The sequence below is a fragment of the Tasmannia lanceolata genome, unplaced genomic scaffold (assembly GCF_043159265.1).
Source record: "Tasmannia lanceolata isolate RefF3 unplaced genomic scaffold, GAP_Taslan_0.1 ptg000005l, whole genome shotgun sequence".
Lineage (NCBI taxonomy): Eukaryota > Viridiplantae > Streptophyta > Magnoliopsida > Canellales > Winteraceae > Tasmannia > Tasmannia lanceolata.
Genome location: NW_027518682.1, coordinates 7089152 through 7115332, shown reverse-complemented (window position 1 = coordinate 7115332; position 26181 = coordinate 7089152). Strand labels below are relative to the sequence as shown.

Genomic DNA, 26181 nt, shown 5'->3' with positions numbered 1-26181 from the left:
CTCTAAACTGGTTCCCAGAACCAGCTTAAAAACATGAAATAACCAAAGAAATCACATTTCTAACAAACGTGGCAACTCATAAGTAGTGGGTATCCCACTTCACAAATCTATATTATCAATATCTTGTATACCGTGATCGGGTGGATGAAAAGTAAACAATTAACATAAAAGAAGGGGCTCATAAATAACCAAAACTGAACTTTCTTTAGTAATGGTATGAGATGCCCCCATGTGTATCAGTCTGTATATTAAGCACTTCAGTCCAGTAGATTTTTATATTTTTTATGGGTTCAGTCCAGTAGATTAACAATCCAAAAGTTAAATATGTGTTGGAAACTACTTCATGTTAACCCTTCAAGATTTAAAAAAAAAGAGGCGTATTTGAACTGAAATTACATTCACTTACTCTTGTTTGACATTCATCCAGAAAGACTTCTAATTTCACTTCCAATGCGCTTCAGGATGGAAACTAATTGTCAAGAAAGACCAACAAGCTGGTAACATTTCTGTGTTTCACCTTACAGCTGGTTTTCTAGAGTCATGGCCGGAAAAAGAAAGAGCATAAGTAAACAGGAGAATAAGAAAAGCATGAAGTTGAACCTTATCATGCATAGAATTCACAGGAGCCTCAATCTGCACTTAATTAACATCAGGATAACACAAGTGGTTGTATTAATTAAATATGAACAAGAGTAACCCAAGGACAAACTTTAACAACTAAGTCAAAACAGTAATATAAGAACATTCTTCAACTTATATTAGAATATTTCCACATTCAAGATGCAAAAATTACATTGACAAACAAAAGATTGGGCTTTTGTTTAACAAATATAACAAAAAAAAAAAAAAAAAACTGAAGGCCCTTCCGGATATGTGAGTCACAACGAAATTGATTGCAATTTTGGCGCAGAGAATTTACTTTGGTTTGTCGGTCAGGGTTACCAGAGATTTGAGGACACCAGGACTAATCCTGTCAGCAAGAGCCCCTCTCTCAGAAATTGAAAAAGATTTCTCCTTCACGTCGCTCTGTAATTTCTTTGCATCATAATCCAGTCGTTCTTGATCTGAAATAAAAAGATATAAGTAATAAGCGCATCAATATCTCAACCAAATTCAATTAGCAATAAATGGATTAAAGTAAATAAGAAAAAGGCATAGTGCAATGCTCAGTTCTTTATCAAATTGCACAACCTGCTTCAGTAGTGTTTACTCCCTCGAATTCAAATTTGAATGAAAGATCACATGTTGATTGCAAAAGCCTCAAATTCAAAATTTGAAAGATATTCACATGTTGATTGCAAAAAGAGGAGCGCTTTTTCTTCTTTTTTTCGGAATGAAAGAGAAGCAGTTAAATTACGGTTAATCAACAACTACCATTTTGTTCCATGTAACATGTTGAATGCTTTGTCCTAAATTCTGTCACAGGCAATAATCCAGAAGGAATAAAGGGAATACCTTTTTCTAGGATACTATGAGCAGCATGGAACGGTATACGAGCAAAAAGATCTGAACCTGGGAACATCATCCAAGTGTGCTCCTTTGAGTCATGATTCCCACATGTCCGACATATCTCCTTTACTAATGGCTTTGAATCGGCTCCCTCTATTTCTCTCATTATAGACTCAAAAGGAGATGGCACGCTGGTTTTAGTCGTACGAGCTTTTTTCCTGAGTGCTGTTAAGGCTTCTCTGTTCCCATTCCTTACTTTATCATTCTCGACCAGCTGGATTTACATAGATTAATTCAAACGCCCACGAGCAAAGCATTCAGAATGAGTAAGAATGAAACTGTTACGAATGAAACTAAAGAAAAAAGTGTATTCACCTGATGCCGTGCCAAAAGAAGATGTTCTGCGTCAGTCTCAATCTCGATGAGCGTCTGTTGCAGTTGCTTCATGCCGTCATCCATTAGGGTTCTCTGCAAAAAAAAACTTGCAGGGTGAGTACTGAGCATTGAAATATGAAGAGCCTCTCTCCATCTGTGTAACACTTTCTTTCTTTCCTAGTTATCAAACTATATGAAAAATGAAAGCAGGATTGGAGGACAATGGCTAATTAAAAATAGTTGTTGAGAAAATCCGCCAGGAAAAATCCAATCAGATCATGCACAAGTAAACGAAAAAGTAAAAAAGAAAAACACAAGACACAAGATGAACACCAAGATTTTATGTGGTTCAGCCAAGATGCCTACATCCACGGGCAAGAACACGGTCTTGACTATGAGAAATCAATATACAAGCATTACAACGGATTGACACAAAACCCGCAACCCTTTCCTTGCCCTCTCAACCAAGACCATTCAGACGAGAAACCTGAGATGAAACCCGAGAGAAAATCCAAGAGGAACTCTAGAGCTCTCTCAAGCCCCACCGAGGTATCCACCACACAGTCCACACCCCTTCAAGAAGTCGCTCCTCCCAAGAGAGAAAAGCCTTCTCTCTCAAAACCTTTTTATATCTTAGGTTTTACCAAACAAAAAAAAAACAGTTTATATTGTTGCCTTCCCACTACACCGTGGGAAACAAGGCAACTTTCCCAACAATCTTCACATTGGCTTGTCTCCCAGCCACCTAAAGATTTCCCATTGCTGTCGCCACTAGTCCGTTGTCGCTAAAAACAACCATTGACCTATCGATTTACCAGCTACACACCCTCGAATAATCATGGTTCTAACTCCACCCAACTCGATCAACACGGCCACCACACCCTCGAATAATCATAATCAGAAACCCTACATATGTTCAATATTATGGTTTATCTTGCCTAACACATGGACTTTGCTTTCTTCTTATGCCATTGCTAATAAGTAGCTTTTGTAAAGATAAGGATAAAAGATGCTATCCCAGCGGCACTCTGTGACTTGGGCACTTGTTGTCAAGTAGGTTAATCATAACTAACTAGGGGTGCAACTCGGGTCGGGTCGGGTTGGGTTGAACCCGACCCGACTTAAGAAACCCTTTCTTCCCAACCCGAACCTGACCCGAACTCAACTCAACCCGACTTTTTTTCCTAGGTTGAACCCGACCCAAGTTGCACCCCTAGGACTAACCTGAGACGGATTGGAAGATCTGAACATGGTGGTCGGAACTGGCATGTAGGATGATCTCAAGTCTCACATAAAACAAACAATCCTCTAACCCTTAGATCGAAGAATCATATTTTAGCCGCGCCCACGATAAACTGTGTTCATTGATAATCTTTTTTATCTTAGACCAAGGTGGGATCTCATCCAGCTGGGCATGGGAGAGGTTTAGGACCTTAGCCTAAAGCGCGCGGCCATTAGTCGTTAGTCGCGGGGTACAAGGGAGTGTCAACCTGATTTAAAGGGTGAAAATTTCCCTTTAAAAAATCGTCTCTAGCGAAGGTCGAGCAAGGGTTTCAGTGATCGTCTCTTCCCCTCCTGGACTAGAGCTTCGGCCTACCGCCGTTACAAGTCAGTCACCCCTCGCTTCACCCCTCTCTCCTCCCTCTCTTTATCTCTTATTATGTTTGTGCTGTTATTAGTAGAGGATGTGGCCATTGAGCAAAAAAATTGATTAATTATGTGGCCTGGTACTCCATGGGAGAGGTAAAAATCGTGGCGCACGATCATGCAATAGGCTTATTAACATCTGCTTTCAGAAGTTGCAGCCTGTTTCCCTAGAAATCCGGTTATCGACACCACCCTCAAAGCAAACAATAACAAATGGAAAGATGTTGGCCTACATCCACGGCCAACCTGGCAACTAAAATTCACGATCATTGATGGGAAATTACAAAAAGGGTGAAAAACCCTTACCTCTCCAACAATGGTGGAAACCCCACCAACACCCTCTTCTTGCAATTCAAGCAAAAACCCAACTCCACGATGTCTTCACAACTCGAAAAACCACCATAAAAGGAACCCAATAAACAACCTTGAATCCAAGCTATTGCAAGAAAAGAAGAATGAAACTTGGAGAAAGAAACCCTCTTTTCTTGTAGGGAAAAGCCCTAATTCCACACACTTTATAAAGCCCCAACTAAAGATAAAACCCTCTTTAGTTCACTTAAAATAAACACATTGCAAGAATGCCCTTCTTAAAGAAGTTGAACCTAAGTGATTTTATATTACTAATCCAACAGTCAAAGCGACTGCCCTTCTTAAAGAAGTTAAACCCAAGTGATTTTATATTACTAATCAAACAGTGAGAGCGACAGGGTAAGAATCGACATGTTTATTTGTATTCCTTAGAATTAGGGGGCGTGCAATTATTCATCACTTTGTTTCATTACTAAAATAGAAACATTTTTCTAGGTTTGGTAAAACTTAAGATATAAAATGGTTGTGAGAAAGAAGGCTTTTCTCTCTTGGGAGGAGAGGCTTCGTGAAGGGGAGTGGTGGCTACCTCGATGGGGCTAGAGAGAAAGAGGGAGGAAAACAGAGAGATCTGTCGGGTTTGCTCTTGGGTTCCTCTTTGGTTTTCTCTTGGGTTTTATCTCAGGTTTCTCTTGTGTATGCACTTGGTTGAGGGCACAAGGAAAGAGGTGTGGGTTTACAGGTTTTGTGTTAATCTATTATAATCCTTGTATATTGATTTCTCACAGTGAAGATTGTGTTCTCGCACGTGGACTTAGGTATCTTAGCCAAACCATGTAAAATCTTAATGTTCATCTTGTGGCTTGTGCATTTCTCCTTTTTTTTGTTTACTTGTGCACGATCAGATTGGATTTTGTCCGACGGATTTTCTCTACAAGTGGTGTCGAAACTCAGGTTGGAGCGATAGTAGGTGTCGTGGTTGGATCACAGTTAAAGCGATCATTGGTAGTAGAAAGCTTGTCCAAGAAATTCTCGTTCAAGGTGGAACTTTGCATCGAGGGTGATTTGAGATGAAAGTAAAGTCGAGTTCTACCCAGTTTAACATCGGCATGTTTGACGGAAAGGGCAGTTTTATGTTATGGTAGCTGAGGGTGAAGGACATCCATGTTTAACAGGGCTTGGTTAAGGCGCTGAAGAGAATGGATGGGAAGCTGAAGAAGATGACAGATGTAGATGTGGGAAGCCATCTAGTTGAAGATGGTCAGCACAATTCAACAATGTCTGGTAGATAACGTTATGTTTAACATTATGGAAGAAGAAGCGCCTAAAGGAGAAGTTGGAAAAGCTTTACATGTTAAAAGCTTGGCTAACCGATTATATCTGAAGCGGCAGTTTTATGCACTAAATATGCAAGAAGGCGGAGAACTTTTAGAATACACGAAGGGAATAGATGATAAGCCAGAGAAGATGGCAAATGCAGAGTGGGAAGATCCAAGATTCAACCTTACATTATCAAGTTTCAAGATCCAAGATTCAACCTTACATTTTTTTTTTGAAATAGTGATTTCATTAAAAGAACCGGGATGGTTCAAAAGATACAGAGCAAAAAAAGGAGAAAATCAAATACAATTAAGGAGGGAGATGATCAAACCACTCCAAACTAGATCTGCTAACCCCAGCTTTGGCTAGAGAGTCAGCTTCACCATTTGCCGATCTCCTGACATGCACATAAGATACAGAAGAATCCGATGCAAAATCAGCGATCTCCTCAATAAGACTAAGAAATCTCCAAGGAGAGGGGGGCAATACCAGACAGCCAATGAATTACATTAGAAGAATCTCCTTCCACTATCACCTTGTTCAAATAACTTTCATCTAGGTGCAGGATACCCGAATAAGCTACTCTAACTTCCGCCTCATTTGAATCACTAATACCATTAGGACCCGAGAACGCCCAAGACACGTCTCCTTTCTCATTCCTACGAAGACCTCCAATCCCCACCGCGCCTGGATTTCCAAAACAAGCACCATCAAAGTTTAATTTTAGAAAACCAATTGGAGGCGGGACCCATTTTGGAGTGACTTTCCTTCTCATTGATGCCTCATTACAAATAATCTGCCACCCTTCCCACAGATCATAGGCTGACACAGATCTGAATTGAGGGGAGCTCATTGCCCACTGGATGGTTACTGCTACAATACACATATAAAGCCCATGGGATGACTTGGATTTTCCTTCGAAAACTCTATTGTTTCTTTCTTTCCAAATAGACCACCACAGAGCCAAAAGAGAGATTCTCCAGAGCATCTTTCCCTTCTTCTTCCAAGGAACAAAGTCCCAACACTCAATTTGTTGAAGAGTAGATTTCGGGAATACTCATTGGAGGCCAAATCTTCCCAATAGCAGCCCCCAAATTTCTCTTACATACTTACAGTGTATAAATAAATGGTCTATGGATTCCCCATCCTCCATACATAATGAACAGTGATCAACTAACCACATGCCTCTCTTTCTCAGAAATTCAATAGTTTGGATACGGCCATTGCAAACAGACCAAGCAAAGAAACAAGCTCGCGGAGGGCAATGAAAAGACCAAACTCTTGCCGATAAAGATTCCACATTATCTGAGGGATCCCGATCATAAAAGGATTTTACCGAAAAAATTCCAGATGAATTCCACTTCCAAATCCTTCTATCCGATCCTGACCTCTTAATATAGCATTTTTCAATTAGATCAAATAATTGGGACAGATGCCAGTTCTCTTTCGAAGAAGTTTCTTCTAAATTGAGGACACCACACCACCGTCTGATTTACTCTTTCAAAACAGTCACAAACCAAGACTTCCTTCACTGATGACACAAGGAGTAAATCTGGGAACATTAGGCCCAACGGATCCTTTGAACACCAAGAATCAAGCCAAAACCTGATCGGATGACCCGAATAAACCTTAAAATGGCAACCTCTTTTGAATTCCTGATTCATTTTAAGAATATCGCGCCAAGTGGTAACTCCCTTTCTCTCATACCAATCAACTAATTTCCAATTTCCAGAGAGACAGCCATATTTACTCCCTATTACCCTCACCCACAAAGCTGATTCCTCCTCTCCAAATCTCCAAAGCCATTTGCTTAAGAGAGCATGATTAAATCTTTTTATTCTCCTGATTCCCAACCCGCCATAGTTTCGAGGAAGGCACACATTTTCCCATTTAATCAAAGGAATACCACCCTTGTGATTAGCTCCTCCCCAAAGGAACCGGCGTTGAATTCTTTCAATTCTTAGAACTACACTTACAGGGCACTTGAATACTGAAAGAAAATACACCGGAATGTTAGCAAGGACCGAGTTTATCAAAGTTAATCTCCTTCCTTTTGACACTAAATTTCTCTTCTAGGTATCCAGTCTCTTTTCTACTCTTTCAACAATAGGATCCCAAAGGGATTTAGAAGGCCTACCCACTCCCAAGGGTAGTCCAAGATAAGAGGAGGGAAAGATATCTAACTTGCAATCCAAAATCTCAGCATAGATCCCCATCTCTGCTGAAGGAACATTTATCGCAAACATTCTTGATTTAGAAAAATTTGATCTCTGCCCTGTTATTAATTCATAGCATCTTAGAATTGCCTTTAGATTTAGTAATTTCAAAGATTCCGGAACACAAAATAGGAGGGTATCATCTGCAAACTGCAAAATAGATACTTCCACTCTATTCTTCCTCACTGTGAAACCTTCAATTAAATTCTTCTCACTCCCTTTTTGAATCAGTTTACTTAGAGTTTCCACAACAATGACAAAAAGAAAATGAGATAAAGGATCTCCTTGTCTTAAGCCTCTTGAGGATTTGAAAAAACCTTTTAAGGATCCATTTACCAAAATAGAAAACCATGCCGAGGACACACATCTTCGAATCCAGCCCCTCCAAACACATCCAAACCCAGAAGATAATCCAGGAAATCCCATTCAACTCGATCATACGCCTTCTCCATATCCAACTTGCAGACCACTCCCTTTTCACCTTTTCTCATATAGTAGTCAATTGATTCATTAGCAATGAGGGAGCAATCCAGAATTTGCCTATTGCTAACAAATGCACTTTGACTATCCGAAACCACCTTTGGCAGGACAACTTTTATACGGTCAGCCAGGACTTTAGATAGAATTTTGTACAAACAACCCACCAGGCTAATGGGCCCAAACTCCGATACTTTCAAAGCTCTCTCCACTTTGGGAACCAAGGCAATGAATGTAGCTCCCATTCCTTTATCAAGCTGACAGCCTTCATGAAATTCCTTAAAGAATCTGAGAATGTCAGCTCTAACATAGGACCAACAGGATTGGAAGAACGCGAGACAAAATCCATCTGGCCCAGGAGCCTTGTCCCTATCCATAGAGAAAATAGCGTTTTTAATTTCATCCTCTTCAAAGGGCTTTTCCAAATTGGAGCTCTCCTCCAAAGACAGGCTACTAAACTCCACATCCTCCGGAATTGGACGAGACAAATTCTCAGAGGTATAGAGAGAAGAGGAGAAATCAACAAAGGCCGAAGAAATCTCTTCCTTGCTCGAAATCGTAATACCATTTTCAGTGATAACTTCAACTCTGTTCCTTCGCCTTCTGGAGCTAGCCATTGCATGAAAGTAGGCTAAATTCTTGTCCCCTTCCTTTAACCATTTGACTCTAGACTTTTGCCGCCACGATATCTCTTCATGCAGAAGAATCGCCTGGTGTTCTTGATTGATTTTACCCAACTCTTCCCGATCCTCTTCCCCACCTAACCCACTCTCTTCTAGGGCTTTCAACTCCACCATTCTATTCTCCAAACCAAGTTTTTTAGCAGACATCTGTTTTTTCTTTTCTCCCACCCAAGATTTTAAATTTTTCTTGACAAATCTTAACTTCTTACCAATAACTACATCCGCCTGCCCAGCCACAGGACTAGATGACCACCATTCACCCAGTTTTTCCTTCATTTGAGGAAAATCCAACCATGCAATTTCAAATCTGAAAGGAGGAGGACCCCAAGATTCCAGCCTTGGGTCGAGCAGAATAGGGCAATGATCGGAAACAGAATGGACTAAAGCTTTTTGGGATACATCCGGAACCATGGCCAGCCACTCTGCTGATATTAGAAAACGGTCCAACCTGCTTCGACTCTCACCCCTAGACCATGTAAAATACGCTCCAGACATCGAGAAATCAATGAGTTCAAAGTCCGCGATGAAATTGGTAAAGGCTCTCATATGTTGATTAGATCTGTTACATCCCAGCCTTTCCCCTACGGATTTGATTTCGTTAGAGTCACCCCCAATACACCATGGGTAGGGACACAAACTTCTCATACTACCCAATTCTGCCCAAAAAGCCAATTTATCTTCCCTTCGAGACGGGCCATATACCCCGGAAAATAACCATATCGATGCATCCTCTACCTTTGTAAACGCCACTGAAATAGAGAACTTTCCTTTCCAAACTTCAATGTTTTTCCAGCACAATGCGTCCCAAGCTACTACGATACCTCCTGAAGCCCCCACCGATGGAATAAAATTAAAATCCCAGTCCGCCTTCACCCCGCAGCTCCTCATTGTTTCTCTAGAGATTTCCTCCAACTTTGTTTCCTGAATGCAAAATAAATTAGGTTTTGAATTTTTTAGAATTTCCTTTAATTGAGTCTTCTTCCCTTAAGATCCCAACCCATTTGAATTCCAAGAGATGATCTTCATAAAGGACTACCCTTTATGGAGCACCTCCCCTTTCTCCCCCCAGATTTCCTTCCCTTCTGATCTGATAGAGATTCTCCCTCAAACACTCCCCCAATATAATTTATACTTGATTTTAATCTTTTTAGTTCCCTCTCTGTCTTTTTATACAAATCTTCCGACCTATTTGCCATGCTCCGAGACTCCAGTTCTCTCATCTCAGCCACTTTTATCTGGAATCTGAACTCATTCTCATTTCCTGCAAATACCACCCCTAACTTTCTACTCACATCTAAGGTGTGACTGATTGCAGATTCAATTCCACCACCCCTTTTTGATTGCCCAGTCTTCAAAGAGATTCCACCATCCGCAATTTCTTGACGATCCAGACTAGAGCCCTCCAGTGACCGGACCCCCAAGTCAGATGCACGGATAATAGCCTTTTTGGATGAAACCAGTTCTTTTCCGCCATTACTACTAACTTTAAGTTCAGGGCACTGACCTACAAGACATCCAGAAAGCTCTAGAGGATAGGTCAGCTTGCTAGCAGGAAATTAGAAAAGGGCATACCCCCATCAAATTCTTCCAGACTGATCTTAATACAAGAGTTACACAGAAACCCCAAACCTTCCCGATGAAGAGAAAAAATTGCCTGATTATACTTCTTCCAACTAGAGTCCCCTTCGACTAATATCATATCTTCAGCTTGTGATCGCAAATTATAGCCCTCCTGCTCAGCAAATAAGTGCACAACGTCCCGATTACTATTTTCTGCAAACTCATCTTCAGATGCAAAATCCAGACGAGAGGCTATTTGCCAAAAAAATTCCTTTAGGAAAGAACCCTCCCCGCTGCAGTTTTTCAAGATCAGCTGAGATGATTGCCGCTTAATTTTAGGAGAGAAAGAACTGTTTATCTTCCAGTCCTTACTTGAATTATTGAGGATACTCAAAGTTGACCCAGAATTAAAGTTAAGCGAGAAAGTCGTTGGGCTTTTCGCCGACCCATGGGCTTCTAAATTAGCCTGGGTATCCAAAATCCATGGGCTATTGTCACTTACTGGGTCCACAAAATTCAAAGCCAGGATATTGCCATCTGGAGAAAAGATTTCCTGCAGAGGACAGCTGGACCCACCGACATCTAAATCTTCAAGATAAATATTAAAAATTTGCGAAGAGTCTTCTGCCGCCCTTTCCATAGGACTGCACCCAATAATACTCCTCCATCTGAAATGTGCAGGAGACCCATCATTTCGAATTTCAAAATCACCGCCAGAATCCCTAGTTCTATCCTGCGCCTAGGCCTGTAAATGGACATTCGAAAATCCGATTACCGTCTGCATCCGAATCCGTTTAAAGCGAATATTATCCGAATCCGTTTCAAGCAGATATTATCCGAATCCGTTTATGAGATATCCGGCTCTTAGCGGATACGAATCTGGTAAATGGTACATCCGATCCGTTTAACATCCGAATCCGAGAAGTACATCCGTTTATCCCGAATATCCGGATTCGGATCCGGATCCGGATATCCGAATCCGTATCCGCATCCGTATCCGAATATCCGTATCCGTATATCCGTATCTGTATCCGTATATCCGAATCTGTATCCGTATATTCGAATCTATATCCATATATCTGAATCCGTATATGTATCCGAATCCGTATCCGGAATCATTTTATTTTTATTAATATTTATTATTAATAATATCATCAAATAAAATTTACATTTTTGCCGGAGGAACACCTCAAATATAATTAAATTTACATTTTTGCCATCGATATATATATATATATATATATATATATATATATATATATATATATATTTACATTTTAATGTTTATTTAATATAACTCCCTAATTTGCAAAATAATTGGTAAATAGTCCTTAAGAATCACGTAATACCAAGAGTCCAGTTTTTTTTAAATAGTTGCTAAGAAGTCCCTTTTAACAAATATTACAAATGTTTTTCCTTTCCAAACTCTTCTACAAAATTACAAGTTTTTAACAATCCATACACGAACTTTAGATAGAAGCAATTTTCTTTAAAGTAATTCTGATAGAAATAATTTTCCTAGAAATAAATCCAAAATAGCTACAATAGAAACACTTTTCGTGAAATTTATTTTCTCTTCACATTCCAAAGGGAAATTAAATGAATATGCCAATATGGTTACTTGGAGCCTTGGAGGGCTAATTATTTAATTTATTTCTATCTTAAAGTTAACTAGCTTGGCCCTGTTTGGATTGTTGTAAACTTGTAAGTGTAACTTTGTGGAAAAGCGTATAAAGAAAATATAAAATGAGATTTTATATGGTGTAAGCCCGTATTTTTCAAAAAGTACTATACGGACCACATCACAAGATGATCCAAACCTTACATGTGATGGAACACAACATAGATAGGTTGTTCACCAAAAATTAAGGTTTCCATAATAGAGTGAGCCCTTATAGTCCCGTAAAATAGAGGAAGATCGTGTTCCTCCGGCTAGTGTTATATGGTGTAAGCCTTTATAGTCCCATATTTTTCTATAAGTACTGTACGGACCACAGCATACGATGATCCAAACTGTTCGTGTGATGGGACACAGCGTAAATAGGTTGTTCCCAAAAAATATCTCCATAGGATGATCCTATAGATCGGCGGGCTAGGATCATCCTAAAGAAATATTTTTGTATACATAATACATGTAACACAAATACACAATGTAGTTATGTTTACATGTATAAAAATAAGGGAAAAATACACTTAGACCCCCTTTGGTTTCTGACACATTCAACTTAACCCCTAATGTTTAAAAAGTTGCACTTAGACCCCCCTGTGGTTTCAATTTGTGTAAGGTAGACCCCCTCAGTTAACGGTTCGTCCACAAATTGAAGGATTAGGATGATCCTATGGAGCTGATTTTTTCGGCACACCCTATCTATGTTAGGGCCCATCAAATGAACACTTTGGATCGTCCAACTAATGTGGGCCCACTGTGTTTTTGGTAGTGTTTGGATTCGGGTATGGGGTTTGGAGGGGTGTATGGGGTCTTTATTAGCATTGATATTGTTTCAAAAGATGGGGCCTACCTTATACAAATTGAAATCACAAGGGGTCTACTTGTAACTTTTTAAACATTAGGGGTTAAGTTGATTGTGTCAAAAACCACAGGTCCACAGGGGGTCTAACTGTATTTTTCCCTAAAAATAAAAATTCACATAAAACCAATTAGACCAAACATGTACCTAGAATTTAGGTGTAATCAGCTAGCCGGTTTTCTTTGTGGCATCACATGGCCGGTTTGGATCATCCTATAGTGTGGCCATACCGCCCATTCTCCATACAGTACTTTTTAAATAAGGGAGCCGGCTGCCTGAGGAAGAAAAGGGGGCGAAATATATCATTTTAATAGAGGGAGCCGGCTGCCTGGGGAAGAAAAGGGGGCGAAATATATCATTCATATTAATATTGACTGGGAGTCTAGGGCTTTTTTGTTGGGAGAAACACACAAATACACAATTACACAAACACAGAAACACACTAAAAAGAGGTCTGCTAGGGTTTTCTTCTGCTCCCTCTATCTTCTCGCCGTCGCCGACTTCGCCACCGGCATTCCACCTCATCCCAGCCTCCAATTGGCCCCACAACCAAGCGCGAGAAAGAGAGGAGAAGAAAAACACTTTGTTCTCTCTCCTTCTAAGTGGGTGAAGCTTCTTTTTTGGGCTTTTTCTTTTTCTTTTCTTTTTTTTTTTGCTAGGGTGTGAAGCCCACTGTGTGAATATGGTTGTTCCTTTTCTCTTTTCATTTTCATTTTCATTTTGTTCCGTTTTTTGCTAGGGTGTGAAACCCATTTTCGTTTTGTTCCTTTTTTTACAGTACCCACTGTATTTTTTTTTTTGCTATAAGAAAAGGGATTCAATATTCCAATATTTCCACCCCTATTTCCCAACATTTCTACCCCTTTTGTTTGTCTTTTCCTGAAAATGAAGATATTTCCAAGAAATGGCAGAAAAGGGAGTGAATATGCATCCATTTTTTTGGAAAAAGACAAGCAAAAGGGAGTGCAAATGATGGGAAAAGGGGTGGAAATAGCATTTCCATAAGAAAAACACTACTCCCATAAAAACCCAAGAAGAAACTAGCTAAAAGAGAACTAATAATCCTACCCTTTGTGTGTGTATGTGTATTAGAGAGAGTAGAAAAAAGGAGAGCCAGGGAAGAGGCAGTGCAGGGGAAGGTGAACAACAGAGTTTGTGTTGGTGATCTTTTCTCTTCATTTCCCAACATAATCTTCCCTCTTGGCTGTTTCTTCTTCTTTCCTTCTACACATTTCATATTTTCTTTGACCGTTGAACTAAAAATCTTGTCGTGAATTGTGCTTCACATTTTGTGCTTCAAAAATCTTGTATATATAATCATCAATGTGATTTTTGCATTTTGTGATTCGCAATTTTATATTGGAAATTAACCATAGTCATCAATGTGATTTTTGCATGGCCATTACTAGATTTTTGGGTAAAAATTATCTAATCATAGTCGTCTACACGCCATTGATATGAAGATCAGAATGGGAAGATCAAAACATAGCAAAGGAGAAATCAGAATGGGTTACACCCTAGTGAAACCCATTTTTTTTCACTAGGGTGTGAAACCCACTTCTTTCCATTTTTAGCTTATTGTTCCTTTTTTCACTGTTTTCTCTTGTTCACTTTCTATTATGTGGGTTTCTTTTGTTCCTTTTCTATAATATGAATTTTCTGGAAAATAGGATCTGTGCTACCTCCTCCACTGAACTACACCATTTCCATAGCTAGGGTTTTTACAAGGAGGATTTATAGAGAAAAGAGAAGGAGAACATCAGCCATTCTCCATCGGCCACTCTTGGGTATGTTATTTGCTTTCTCAATTTCTTGTTGTAATTATTTTCCTTGATTTTTCATTTTTCTACTATTTCTCCTGTATTAGCAATTTCTATGCTGAGGATCTAAAGCTCTTGGAATCAACGAGGAGAAACATCAAACAACAATTCTGTTAATGAATCACAAGAGCTGCAAGAGAAGACAAACCATAGGATTGTGCCTCATCATTGCTCCTACAAAAGTTTCTGTGAGTATGCTATCCTATTTGAATTTACATCCTCTATAATAATGAGGCTTGCTTGAATAACTCAAGGAATGCATGAACCTGTCCTTGTCTATTAGGTCTGTCCATAGATGGTTTGTCTCTATTATCTTAATTAGTTTCTCATTATCTTTAAGAGTGGTAATAATTGTGTTGATGGTAGTGCAATTACTGAAACAGGGTAGTGCTCAACTCTGGCCTTTTAGGCCGCTAAGAACGACCTTACCCAACATAACAATGTCTGAACCTCAGAATTTGGCTACTCCTGTGTCTAGTAGTGCTGATGCTACGACCCCTAGTTCAGTTGGTGTTAATACCATACCTCCTAATCATGGTACAAGTACTAATGCCCCTAGTAGAAGTGTTCCCCCACCTGTCACTGATGATTCCGATCCCAATCCTGAAAATGAACTAAAGCGTCGAAAGACTACATCAGTTGTATGGACAGAATTTACTAAGGAAGTAAAGGGTGGTGGAGTTATTGATGCCATTTGCATACATTGCAAGAAAAAATTTGATGGGTCAAGTTCAAAAAGAACAACTCATTTGAAGAATCATCTCAAAACGCAAACGAACGACCTTACCCAATATTATCTTGGAAAGACTAGCAGTAGTAATAACCCATCTCCCAAATTAGCAATACATAAATTTGACCCAGCAGTTGAGAGGGCCTTGTACGCTAAGATGATTGCAAAACATGACTTTCCTTTTCTTATGGCGGAGTATGAGTACTTTCGGCTTTGGATTTCATATTGCATGCCTTCTTATAAATTTCGTTCAAGAAACACTGTAAAAACTAATTTGGTGGGTGTTTATAATGATGAGAAGGCGAGGATTCATAAAGAGATTGAAAACACATCCTCCAGAGTTAGTCTCACTACTGATGGGTGGACAGCTGAACATCAAAACCGTGGGTATTTTTGTGTGACTTGTCATTATATTGATGAGGAATAGAAGTTGCACAAAAAATTAATTTCTATTCATGTTGTTGAATACCCACATCGTGGTGACCGATTATGTGATTGGTTGAAGAATCGGATTTTGGAATGGAACATTGACAAGAAGTTATTTAGCATTGTAGTGGATAATGCTAGTGCTAATAGAGGGATGTTAGATGGTATTACAACATGGTTGAATAGTAAGGGATTACTTGTCCACTATGGTGACATGTTCCATATTCGGTGTTCGGCCCATATCGTGAATTTAATTGTGAAGAAGGGGATGGAGGTCATTCATGGGTTAATTGAGGGAATTCGAAAAAGTGTCAAATATATAAATCACTCGCCATACAGAGATGAAAAATTTTGTCTTGCATTGAGTCAAACTCGGTTAACTACCAAAAAACGTGTGGGTTTGGATGTTGAGACGAGATGGAACTCTACATATGAGATGTTACGAGATGCTTTGGAGCTCAAAGAGGCATTTGAGCGTCTAGCTGACTTAGATAATGAGTATAAGCTCCTACCCACTGAGGATGAATGGAAAATGGGAAAGAATATATGTGAATGTTTGAAACTCTTTTATGAAATGACTAAAAGACTAGCTAGTACTAAATATCCAACTGCCAACTTTTACTTCATTGAGGTGTGCAAAATTCGATTGACATTGAAGGAGTGGCAATTGAGTGATGTTGACTACATTCACAGGATGGCATTTTTGATGCAAGATAAGTTTGATAAATATTGGGTGAATGTAGTTTGGTGCTAACAATTGCAATCATTCTTGATCCTCGGTATAAGATGCATATTGTTGAATATTTTTATGAGAAAATCTATGGTAGTTGTTTTGAAGTGTACAAAAATAAAGTCCGTAATGTCCTCCTTGAACTTTATTCAGAATATGAGGACTCTTCACTTGAAGCTCCCTTTGGTTGTGGGGTTGGGGATCAAGTTGAACGTTCATCTGGTTTAGTTGAAGCTTCTACTCAATCAAGCTTGGATTTTGGAGATTTTAGGAGGTTTGTTAAAGAGCGTTCCACTTTGTCATCATTTGCTAAAAAGACAGAATTTGAGCAATACCTAGAAGAATCTTTGTTTCCATTCAACGAGGACGAAGCTCTTGCATTTGATATATTGCAGTGGCGAAGGCACTATGGAAAAAAATTTCCAACACTTTCAAAGCTTGCTCGAGATGTTTTGGCAATTCCAGCTTCCACAGTTGCATCGGAGTCAACTTTCAGTAAAGCACGTAGAGTAATTGAGGATACACGTGCCTCATTAAATTCTGAAACGGTGGAAAGCTTACTTTGTACGAAAGATAGGTTGCTACAACTAGACGGGCAAGTAAGTAAAGTACTAATTTAGTTTTTTGTTCTTAGTTTATAAGATAATTTTAACAATGACTGATTTTTTTCTATTTTATAAACCAGTTTCAAGCTCTCAATCTTGATTGATGTTTTGGTCCATGCTTTTGCAAGTGAATTTGGACAGGTATATTCTACATTTCTACCTTTACTTGTTATTTTATAAAATTGCTACGATGTGTTATATTCTACTTTTATAATATGTTATTGGCATGGTCAGCAATTGAATAATATGTGGGCTTGTGATTCTTATTGCTTCTTTGGTTCCTCAAAAATCAGATTATCACCCATATACTTCATGCATATTTTCATCATATCATGTGAAAACAGTAAAACCTTAAAAGTCCTAAATTTACATCAAGCAGTACCTATGTGAAATAGAAACAAGCAAGTTGACTTAATGCAAAGCATGATGCGAAGGAAGCCTAAATGCAATGTATCTAGTCAACTCCCGTGATAAATCATTGACTTAATGCAGAGCATGATGCGAAGGAACACCGATATCCGTTGTTAAACTAAATTACTAATCAGTTAGCCAAAGCTCTTGTTTGATGTTGAATTAACTGTGTCAGAAGAATCTCCTTCGACAAGCAACTTCACACCTCATCTAGGGTTGACTTCTAGGTTCTCTCTATGGCACAATGCATGCCATAATTTTGGGACTCGTAACTACATGCCACCGTCAAGAGGGCACCTATAAGTGTGGAAGCTTTTACTCAATATAATCCTGCCTTCTCTAGTGCTATAAATCCAGCACTTAGAAAATGAACCATTTGCTTTTAACTTTGTGTAAATAGGAAGCAGTTGTCAGTTGTCAGGAGGAACTAAGCACTTTAGTCATAGAAGTCTCATCATTGAATCAGTGAACTTTATCATTATCATTTAGTTTGTCGCTGATTGTTACCGTGAGGGATGCAACTTTTCAGAATGTGACTACTTTATGCTGTGATGATGTTTTTTCTGACCCGGTGAGCAAGTTTGAGTTTTAACATAGACTACCAATGATTTAAATATCGATTTAATGTTTAAGAGTTTCAACTAAAGTTGGTTTAGGATGTGATTGAATGATTGTTTTAGTTTATGGATTTCCTTTGAGAACTAAGAAGTGGCACTTTAAGATTGTTTTATTGATGCACATAGATCTAGGAAAGCAAGAGAACTTGATGAAATTTTCTTCGATTTGCATGATGATGGCCAAAGATTGAAGTACATGCCATTATTGTTTTGGGTATAGTAATTTATTCAGTGTCCAGGCTGCGAGTTTGGGAAGGATAGTGAACATTGTTGAAACTACAATGTACCTTAAAAGTCCTAAATTTACATCAAGCAGTACCTTACACAGTAAAATGCTTGTAGGGCTATATGCAGCTAATATTATATACAGTTAATATATTATTACATAGTCAGCAGTTGATAAAAATATAACATTGAAGTACTTTTAACGTTTCTGTAAAAGAATGGAAGCCTTTTAAGTATTTTATCTCTTAAAGTTTCATTTATAGGTTGGTAAAGCCTGGAGGAATACTAGTCTACAGTACTTGCTCCATTGATCCCGAAGAGAATGAGGAGAGGGTGTCATCGTTTCTTCTCAGACATCCAGTATGAGCTTTGACTATAAATTGAACATGGTTCACCGTTTCTTCTGTGAATTTCAACATTGATATTTCATATTTCATTTTGAGAAAAGCGTTTATGCGCAGCTGAGCAGGGAGCTTCCCTGCGCTTAAGTGGCTTAAAAAGCCTCCCATTGGTTTATATAGCGGGTCCACAAAAAGTGACCAATGGAAGGCTTTATAAGCCCACTTAAGTGCAGGGAGCTCCCTGCACAACTACGCAGGAACACCCTCTTTCATTTTATGGAATAATATATATGCTCATGCCTAATGATTTCTAGGCAGACGGTTATCATGATTACTATTCTCTCTCTCTCTCTCTCTCTCTCTCTCTCTCTCTCTCTCTCTCTCTCTCTCTCTTGTGCGCGCACACACACACACACACACACACTTACAACTTAGCTGCTTTGTCCCTTTTTTCATTTCATATATAAGTGACTATGTTACTTCTTCATGGCTATTGTGATTTGTCTTCATTCATTGAAAAAGTTCTATTTATTTTACCCATTGATCTCTCTAATTGTGGGATCTGATAATTTTTGCAGTGGAAGAAGAAGCACATGAGGAGGCTCAAGAGGAAGCGCCGAAAGATGAGGGCCATGAGGCAAAGATCCAAGTAGTTTGACATGAGCATGTTTTGCAACTTTATGTGTTTTGAGAGTGGACCCTTTGAGTTTTGATGGTTGAACACTTGAACTGCTACTTTTTTTGTTATATTGATTTGATGATTTCCATTGAGGATTACTGGATTAGAATGCAATGTTGTACTAAAGGAAGTGATGGGCGCAGCCGCGCAGGGGTATCTGTAATCTCTTTTTTTTTTTTTTAGAGTGGTTGAATCCTCCTCTTTTATTAATTTCTTCTTGAACTGAATATTTGTAATTTCTTTTAAATGATTTCAGAGTGGTATCTGTAAATACTAGAATTGTATGTTTGTAATTTCTTCTTTATAATAGGTGTTCGGATTCGGATAATATAAATTTGGTTATTCAAATTCGAATTCGGATACAAATTCGGACATTCGGATATGATTTATCCGGATATGAATTCGGATATGAATTCAGACATTCGGATACGGATTCGGACACTGAATTCGAATTCGGATTTAAATTCGGATATCCGTTTATGAATTCGAATTCGAATATCCGTTTATGAATTCGAATTCGGATTTGAATCCGGATAAACGGATACGGATAATATCCGAATTCAAATAATATCCGTCGGATGCGAATTCGGTAACAAATTTTAATCATTCGTCGAATTCGGATACGGATACTGAATTTTGTAAACGAATTCGAATTTGAATTCGGATATAGCACTATCCGATTCGAATTCGATCCGTTTACACCCCTATTTGTAATTTCTTCTTTATAATAGGTGTTCGGATTCGGATAATATAAATTTGGTTATTCGAATTCGAATTCGGATACAAATTAGGACATTCGGATATGATTTATCCGGATATGAATTCGGATACGGATTCGGACACTGAATTTGAATTCGGATTTAAATTCGGATATCCGTTTATGAATTCGAATTCGGATTTGAATCCGGATAAACGGATACGTTCGAATTCGGATATCCGTTTATGAATTCGAATTCGGATTTGAATCCGGATAAACGGATACGGATAATATCCGAATTCGAATAATATCCGTCGGATGCGAATTCGATAACAAATTTTAATCATCCGTCGAATTCGGATACGGATACTGAATTTTGTAAACGAATTCGAATTCAGATATAGCACTATCCGATTCGAATTCAATCCGTTTACACCCCTACCTACGCCAAAATAGCTGGATATCCTTCTCTACTAACCTGCGCATCCTCGGATATTCCGCCGACCGCTGGTTAGTAGAGAAGGATACACATCGTAGCAATTTTATAAAATAACAAGTAAAGGTAGAATATAGTCATATACCTGTCCCAATTCACTTGCAAAAGTATGGACCAAAACATCAATCAAGATTGAGAGCCTGAAACTGGTTTATAAAATAGGAAAAAACAAGTCATTGCTAAAATTATCTTATAAAATAAAAACAAAAGTTCAAATTAGTATTTTACTTACTTGCCCGTCTATTGGTGGCAACCAATCTTTCGTACAAAGTAAGCTTTCCACCGTTTCAGAATTTAATGGGGCACGTGTATCCTCAATAACTCTACGTGATTTACTAAAAGTTGACTCTGATACAACTGTGAAAGCTGGGATTGCCAAAATATCCCGAGCAAGCTTTGAAAGTGTTGAAAAAAAATTCCATAGTGCCTCCTTCACTGCAATATATCAAATGAAAGAGCTTCGTCCTCGTTGAATGGAAACAAAGATTTTTCTAAGTATTGCTCCAATTCTGATTTTTTGGCAAAGGATGACAAAGTAGAACGCTCTCTAACAAACCTTCTGAAATCTCCAAAATCCAAGCTTGAATGAGTAGAAGCTTCAACTAAACCAGATGATCGTTCAACTTGATCCCCAACCCCACAACCAAAAGGAGTTTCAAGTGAAGAGTCCTCATATTCTGAATAAAGTTCAAGGAGGACATTGCGGGCTTTATTTGTGTACACTTCAAAACAACTACCATAGATTTTCTCATAAAAATATTCAACAATATACATCTTATATCGAGGATCAGGAATGATTGCAATTGTTAGCATCAAACTACATTCATCCCAATATTTATCAAACTTATATTGTATCAAAAATGTCATCCTGTGAATGTAGTCAACATCACTCAATTGTCACTCCTTCAATGTCAATCGAATTTTGCACACCTCAATGAAGTAAAAGTTAGCAGTTGGATACATAGTACCAGAAAGTCTTTTAGTCACTTCATAAAAGAGTTTCAAACATTGACAGATATTCTTTCTCATTTCCCATTCATCCTCAGTAGGCCGTAGGAGCTTATACTCATTATCTAAATCAGCTAATAGCTCAAATGCCTCTTTGAGCTCCAAAGCATCTCATAGCATCTCCTATGTAGAATTTCATCTCGTCTCAACATCCAAACTCACATGCTTTTTAGTAGATAATCGAGTTTGACTCAATGCAAGAGAAAAAATTTCATCTCTGTATGGAGAGTGATTTATATACTTTTCACTCTTTTGAATTCTCTCAATTAACCCTTGAATGACCTCCATCCCATTCTTCACAATTAAATTAACAATATGGGCCGAACACCGAATATGGAACATGTCATCATTATGGACAAGTAACCCTTTACCAATCAACCATGATTTAATACCATCCAACATCCCTCCATTCGCACTAGCATTATCCACTACAACGCTAAATAATTTCTTATCAATGTTTCATTCCAAAATTCGATTCTTCAACCGCTCACACAATCGCTCACTACGATGTGGATATTCAACAACATGAAAATAAATCAATTTTTTGTACAACTTCCATTCTTCATCAATATAATGACAAGTAACACAGAAATACCCACGATTTTGATGTTCAGGTGTCCACCCATCATTAGTGAGACTAACTTTAGAGGATATTTTTTCAATTTCTTTGTAAATCATTGCCTTCTTATCATTATAAACACCCACTAAATCACTTTTAACAGTGTTTCTTGAACGGAATTTATAAGTGGGCATGAAATATGAAATCCAAAGCCGAAAATACTCATACTCCACCATAAGAAAATGAAAGTCATATTTTGCAATCATCTTTAGCATACAAGGCCCTCTCAACTTCTTGGTCAAATTTATGTGTTGCTAACTTGGGACATGAGTCCTCACTATTGCTAGTCTTTCCAAGATAATACTGGGTAAGGTCTTTCGTTAGTTTCTTTTTAAGACATGTATTGAGATAATTCTTCAAATGAGTTGTTCCTTTCAAATGAGTTGTTCCTTTTGAACTTGATCCATCAAATATTTTCTTACAATATATGCAAGTGGCAACAACAACTCCACCACCCTTTACCTCCCTAATATATTCGTCCCATACAGCTGATGTAACCTTTCGACGCTTTGGTTCATTTTCAGGAATGGGATCGGAATAATCAGTGAAGGTGGAGGAACACTCCCACTATGGGCATCAGTAGTTGTACCATGATGAGAAGATATGGCATTAGTACCTACTGAACTAGGTGTCGTAGGATCAGCACTACTAGATGTAGGATTAGCTAAATTCTGAAGATCAGACATTGTTGTAACCTAACACCATAAAGTCCAAATAAATAATCAAAACTGCAGTTAATGAAATTTATGGAATTTTAGAAAGAAAACAACAATGAATCATATGAATGTAAAAACAAGAACAAAGAAGAACTTGGAATGAAAGATATCACAGATAAAACAACCATGGTGTATGTGCATGGAAACAAAGGGATCTATATGTATTCTCTACAAAGTGAAAACTTATTCATATCAATACTCAGTAGCCCAACATGAGTACATTGAGTACAACTAAAGTAACTAAGGAACATAGTACAGATTAACTAAAAAAATCAAAACTGAAGCCTATCTGAAAGGGATCCATCCCTAAGTTACAGATCAATACTCAAGTGGCCCAACATATCAGTACTCAGTAGCCCAACATGAGTACATTGGGATCCATCCCTTTAGTTCATAGAAAGGTAATGGGATCTTAATGTAAACAAATAACAAAACCCAAGTCTACAAAAACAAATAAAGATGAACTCATTAGTCACACTAAGTTACAGATCAAACAGAGGAGAACCCAGTATTTTAGGGAAATTTCCTTTCAATATTCCTTTCCAGGGATGGCTAGCTAGCTGACGAGTTTGAGCAAGTGGGTTTCTTATAAAAAGCCTTCAAGTTGCTGAAATTCATGTTTTATATTCAAACCAAACTTTGAATCTTGGAAAAATGAGAATCCAATGTGTGTGAATCCTTGTCTAACAAAAGGGAGTTGAGCCTAACAACAAGATTAAATCGTTGTCTTTTATCTGTAATAAAAGGAAGATGATTCTACACTCTACTGTTATCTTTTTTCTTATTAGCTATTACTCTCCCTCTCTCTCTCTCTTTTTAATAGAGCAAGATATCACAGATAAAACAACCATGGCAAACTATCAAGAACAAAGAGAAAGCATGGATTTAGCAATTAAATGAAGAATAAAAAGGAATTTTACCTGTTCCTTCCCTGAGTGGCTGAGTGCTCTCCTTTCGGCGAAGACGAGATTGCGAATGTGGGTTTTGTCGTTTTGATTTCCTCTTGGGCCTCTATGCAACCCTAAGTCCTATAGCCATCCATTCTTTTTTATCACGACGGCTCAGATGAGTCCTTTCATTTCCACATTTTTCTTCCCCTTTCTTACCAAAAGCAAAGGAAACCTCCTTCTCCTTACATGAGAACGTACCCAACCCATCAAAAAAATGAGAACGTACCCACTCCCTTTTTTTGCCCAATGTGGCGCTCCTAGACCTGGCAAAAAGTGAGCCGGACCCGTGGGTCCACCCGGCCCGCCCGTAAATTACGGGTCCTGGTCACCAATCAGTGACCCGTTTGAAATTGACCCACGGGTCCACCCGGCCCGTCAAAACTGCGCCAAGCCGGGTGGACCTGCAGGTGCCGTCGAGAAGTGCAAGAGGTTTTATTTGGCACTTTTGGCCTTTTCCGTAATTGTCATATTTTAGAACATTCTTTCGGTTTTTTTCCTAATCTTTCTACTTTGCTTCCATTCTTCCATAATTTCTCATTTAAAACTTAGTACCCCATGATTATTATTTATTGCTAGCCACCTTTTCACAAATCGTACTTCTTCCAATCTTTGCAGTTTGCATCACTCGACAATAAGACAAATCTCTTAGACAGTCAACATAAATGGTTGGCGAAGGTGGCTAGCAAATCCCTATACAAATAAAAAAATTCTTAAAAAATATGTTAAAAATCCGGGTGACCCGCAGGTCGACCCGGCCCGTACGGGCCCGGTGCGGGTCCAAGCTTACTGACCCGTAAAATTTTCCGGGTCATTTTGACTCAGCCCGCCCGTTTGCCAGGTCTAGTCGCCCCCTTGTATCTCGCTTGCTTTGGGTTTTACACAACCCTATGTTCTTAGAAACTGATCCCAACCGCCCATTTTGAAGGCCTTGTCTTGATGGCCCAAATACACCCCACAAGTCATAACGCAGGCTCTTTTAATAAAAGGAAAAATCCTATCACCCCTCGGATCAATCCAAACAGTTGAGACGGGTAGCTTGAAGGGTTGAGATGAGTTCAGTAGTCCTTTTTCAAGATCCCTGATTCTTTAAAATCAAATTTTGAATTTCCCTTTAATGTCTTGGATCGCCCTAAATATCCTAAAGAGAAAACAAATATTCAACCCTGTCCATTTTAAGCCATAAAAATGGAGGGTTAGGATAATCCAATGGATAATATTTCCTAGGCATACCTTATGGAAATGATTTTTGGGGCACAACCTATTTATGTTGTGACCCCATAAATGAACGGTTTGGATCATCCAATGAAATGGCCCGTACAGTACTTTTTGAAAAATAATGCTTCATACGGCCCTTCATCGTATAATTTCTGGTCGAATGGGATTGTTATTTACTTATTTTGATAGGCGTATAGTATCATTAGATTCAAATATTCAACCCAAAAAGGAGGTTGATGATCAAGGGCTAGGATCATCCAATTAATGTGTTCTCAACAGCATTTGGAGTAAATGAATGACCAAACCCTAAGACCCTAGGCCCTAGCCCCTAGCAATAAGACAAAGCAAGCCTTAGAGGAGAATACTCTTTTGGTTTGATGATGAAATAAGGTGGTGGCCTCTTACTCAGTTTTTTAGAGTATTTTGGGAAATGAAATACCCTTTCAAAATTATTTTCAAAATAATGAAATGAATCTAGATATATGAATTCGAATGCGAATCTGGATATCCGCATCCGTATCCGGAGTTTGAATGTGAATATGGATATCCGAATTCGAATACGAATTCAGATATAAGGATATGGATGTGGATATTCAGAATAAACGGATGTACTTGTCGGATTCGGATGTTAAACGGATCGGATGTACCCTTTACCAGATTCGCATCCGTTTAGAACCGGATATCTCCTAAACGGATTCGGATAATATCAGCTTGAAGCGGATTCATATAATATTCGCTTTAAAAGGATTCGGATGCAGACGGTAATTGAATATTTGAATAACCATTTACACCCCTAAGCATATGTAATACGAGGATCCGCTTTTTCGCGTGCTTTTCTCCAACTTGTTTTGCTTATTGTATCCTTCAAATAACATGGTGCATCATAACTGTAATACCCAGCCCTACACCTGTATCTCGCATGCACGAGCACATGCGAGAGAAGGTTGTAGAGGGTTAACGATAACTCTTGAATTGCTTTTAGTATTTTTTTATTGCTGGTTTTGGTAAAAAGGGCATAAGGTTGGTCAAAATTACAACTTTGCCACCATTCAGTCTATATAAGAAGCAAAAAACGAGTGAGGCTAAATTTGTTTTTGTATATGAAGTCTCAGAGGTATATCTCTAGCCCTTTTCTCCCTTAATTAGACCCCAAATAATTACAAACATTTTTGCTTCCTTAGTTATAATTTGAGCCGTACATCCCCCCGCCAACAAATTCGGGTAAGTTATATTATGTTTTGTATATATTTTTTTAGTTTATTTTCTTCACTCAAATACCTAAGAGTTAATGGGTCTTTCGGCATATTGATGATCAGTGGATGAATTTCTAAGATG

General features: G+C 38.5%; 1 protein-coding gene across 1 annotated transcript; it reads right to left on the bottom strand.

Annotated features, from left to right (window-relative positions):
• Positions 1–649: 649 nt before the first annotated feature.
• Positions 650–23837, bottom strand: LOC143876534 (P53/DNA damage-regulated protein). The gene is made up of 4 exons (XM_077378240.1): positions 23602–23837; positions 1825–1917; positions 1456–1723; positions 650–1064 (listed from the first exon to the last, which is right to left on the bottom strand). The coding sequence occupies exons 2-4, from the start codon at positions 1906–1908 to the stop codon at positions 916–918; spliced, it is 501 nt and encodes a 166-aa protein (XP_077234355.1). The 5' UTR covers positions 1909–1917; positions 23602–23837; the 3' UTR covers positions 650–915.
• Between the last annotated feature and the right edge of the window lie 2344 nt (positions 23838–26181).

Bases quoted from the DNA above. Each gene is read 5' to 3' on its own strand.
- LOC143876534 (XM_077378240.1), bottom strand. From the start codon at position 1,908: ATGGATGACGGCATGAAGCAACTGCAACAGACGCTCATCGAGATTGAG. The intron at 1,724-1,824 runs GTGAATACACTT...ATGTAAATCCAG, and splicing joins TTCTTTTGGCACGGCATCAG to CTGGTCGAGAATGATAAAGT. The intron at 1,065-1,455 runs GTATTCCCTTTA...TTTTTATTTCAG, and splicing joins TCATAGTATCCTAGAAAAAG to ATCAAGAACGACTGGATTAT.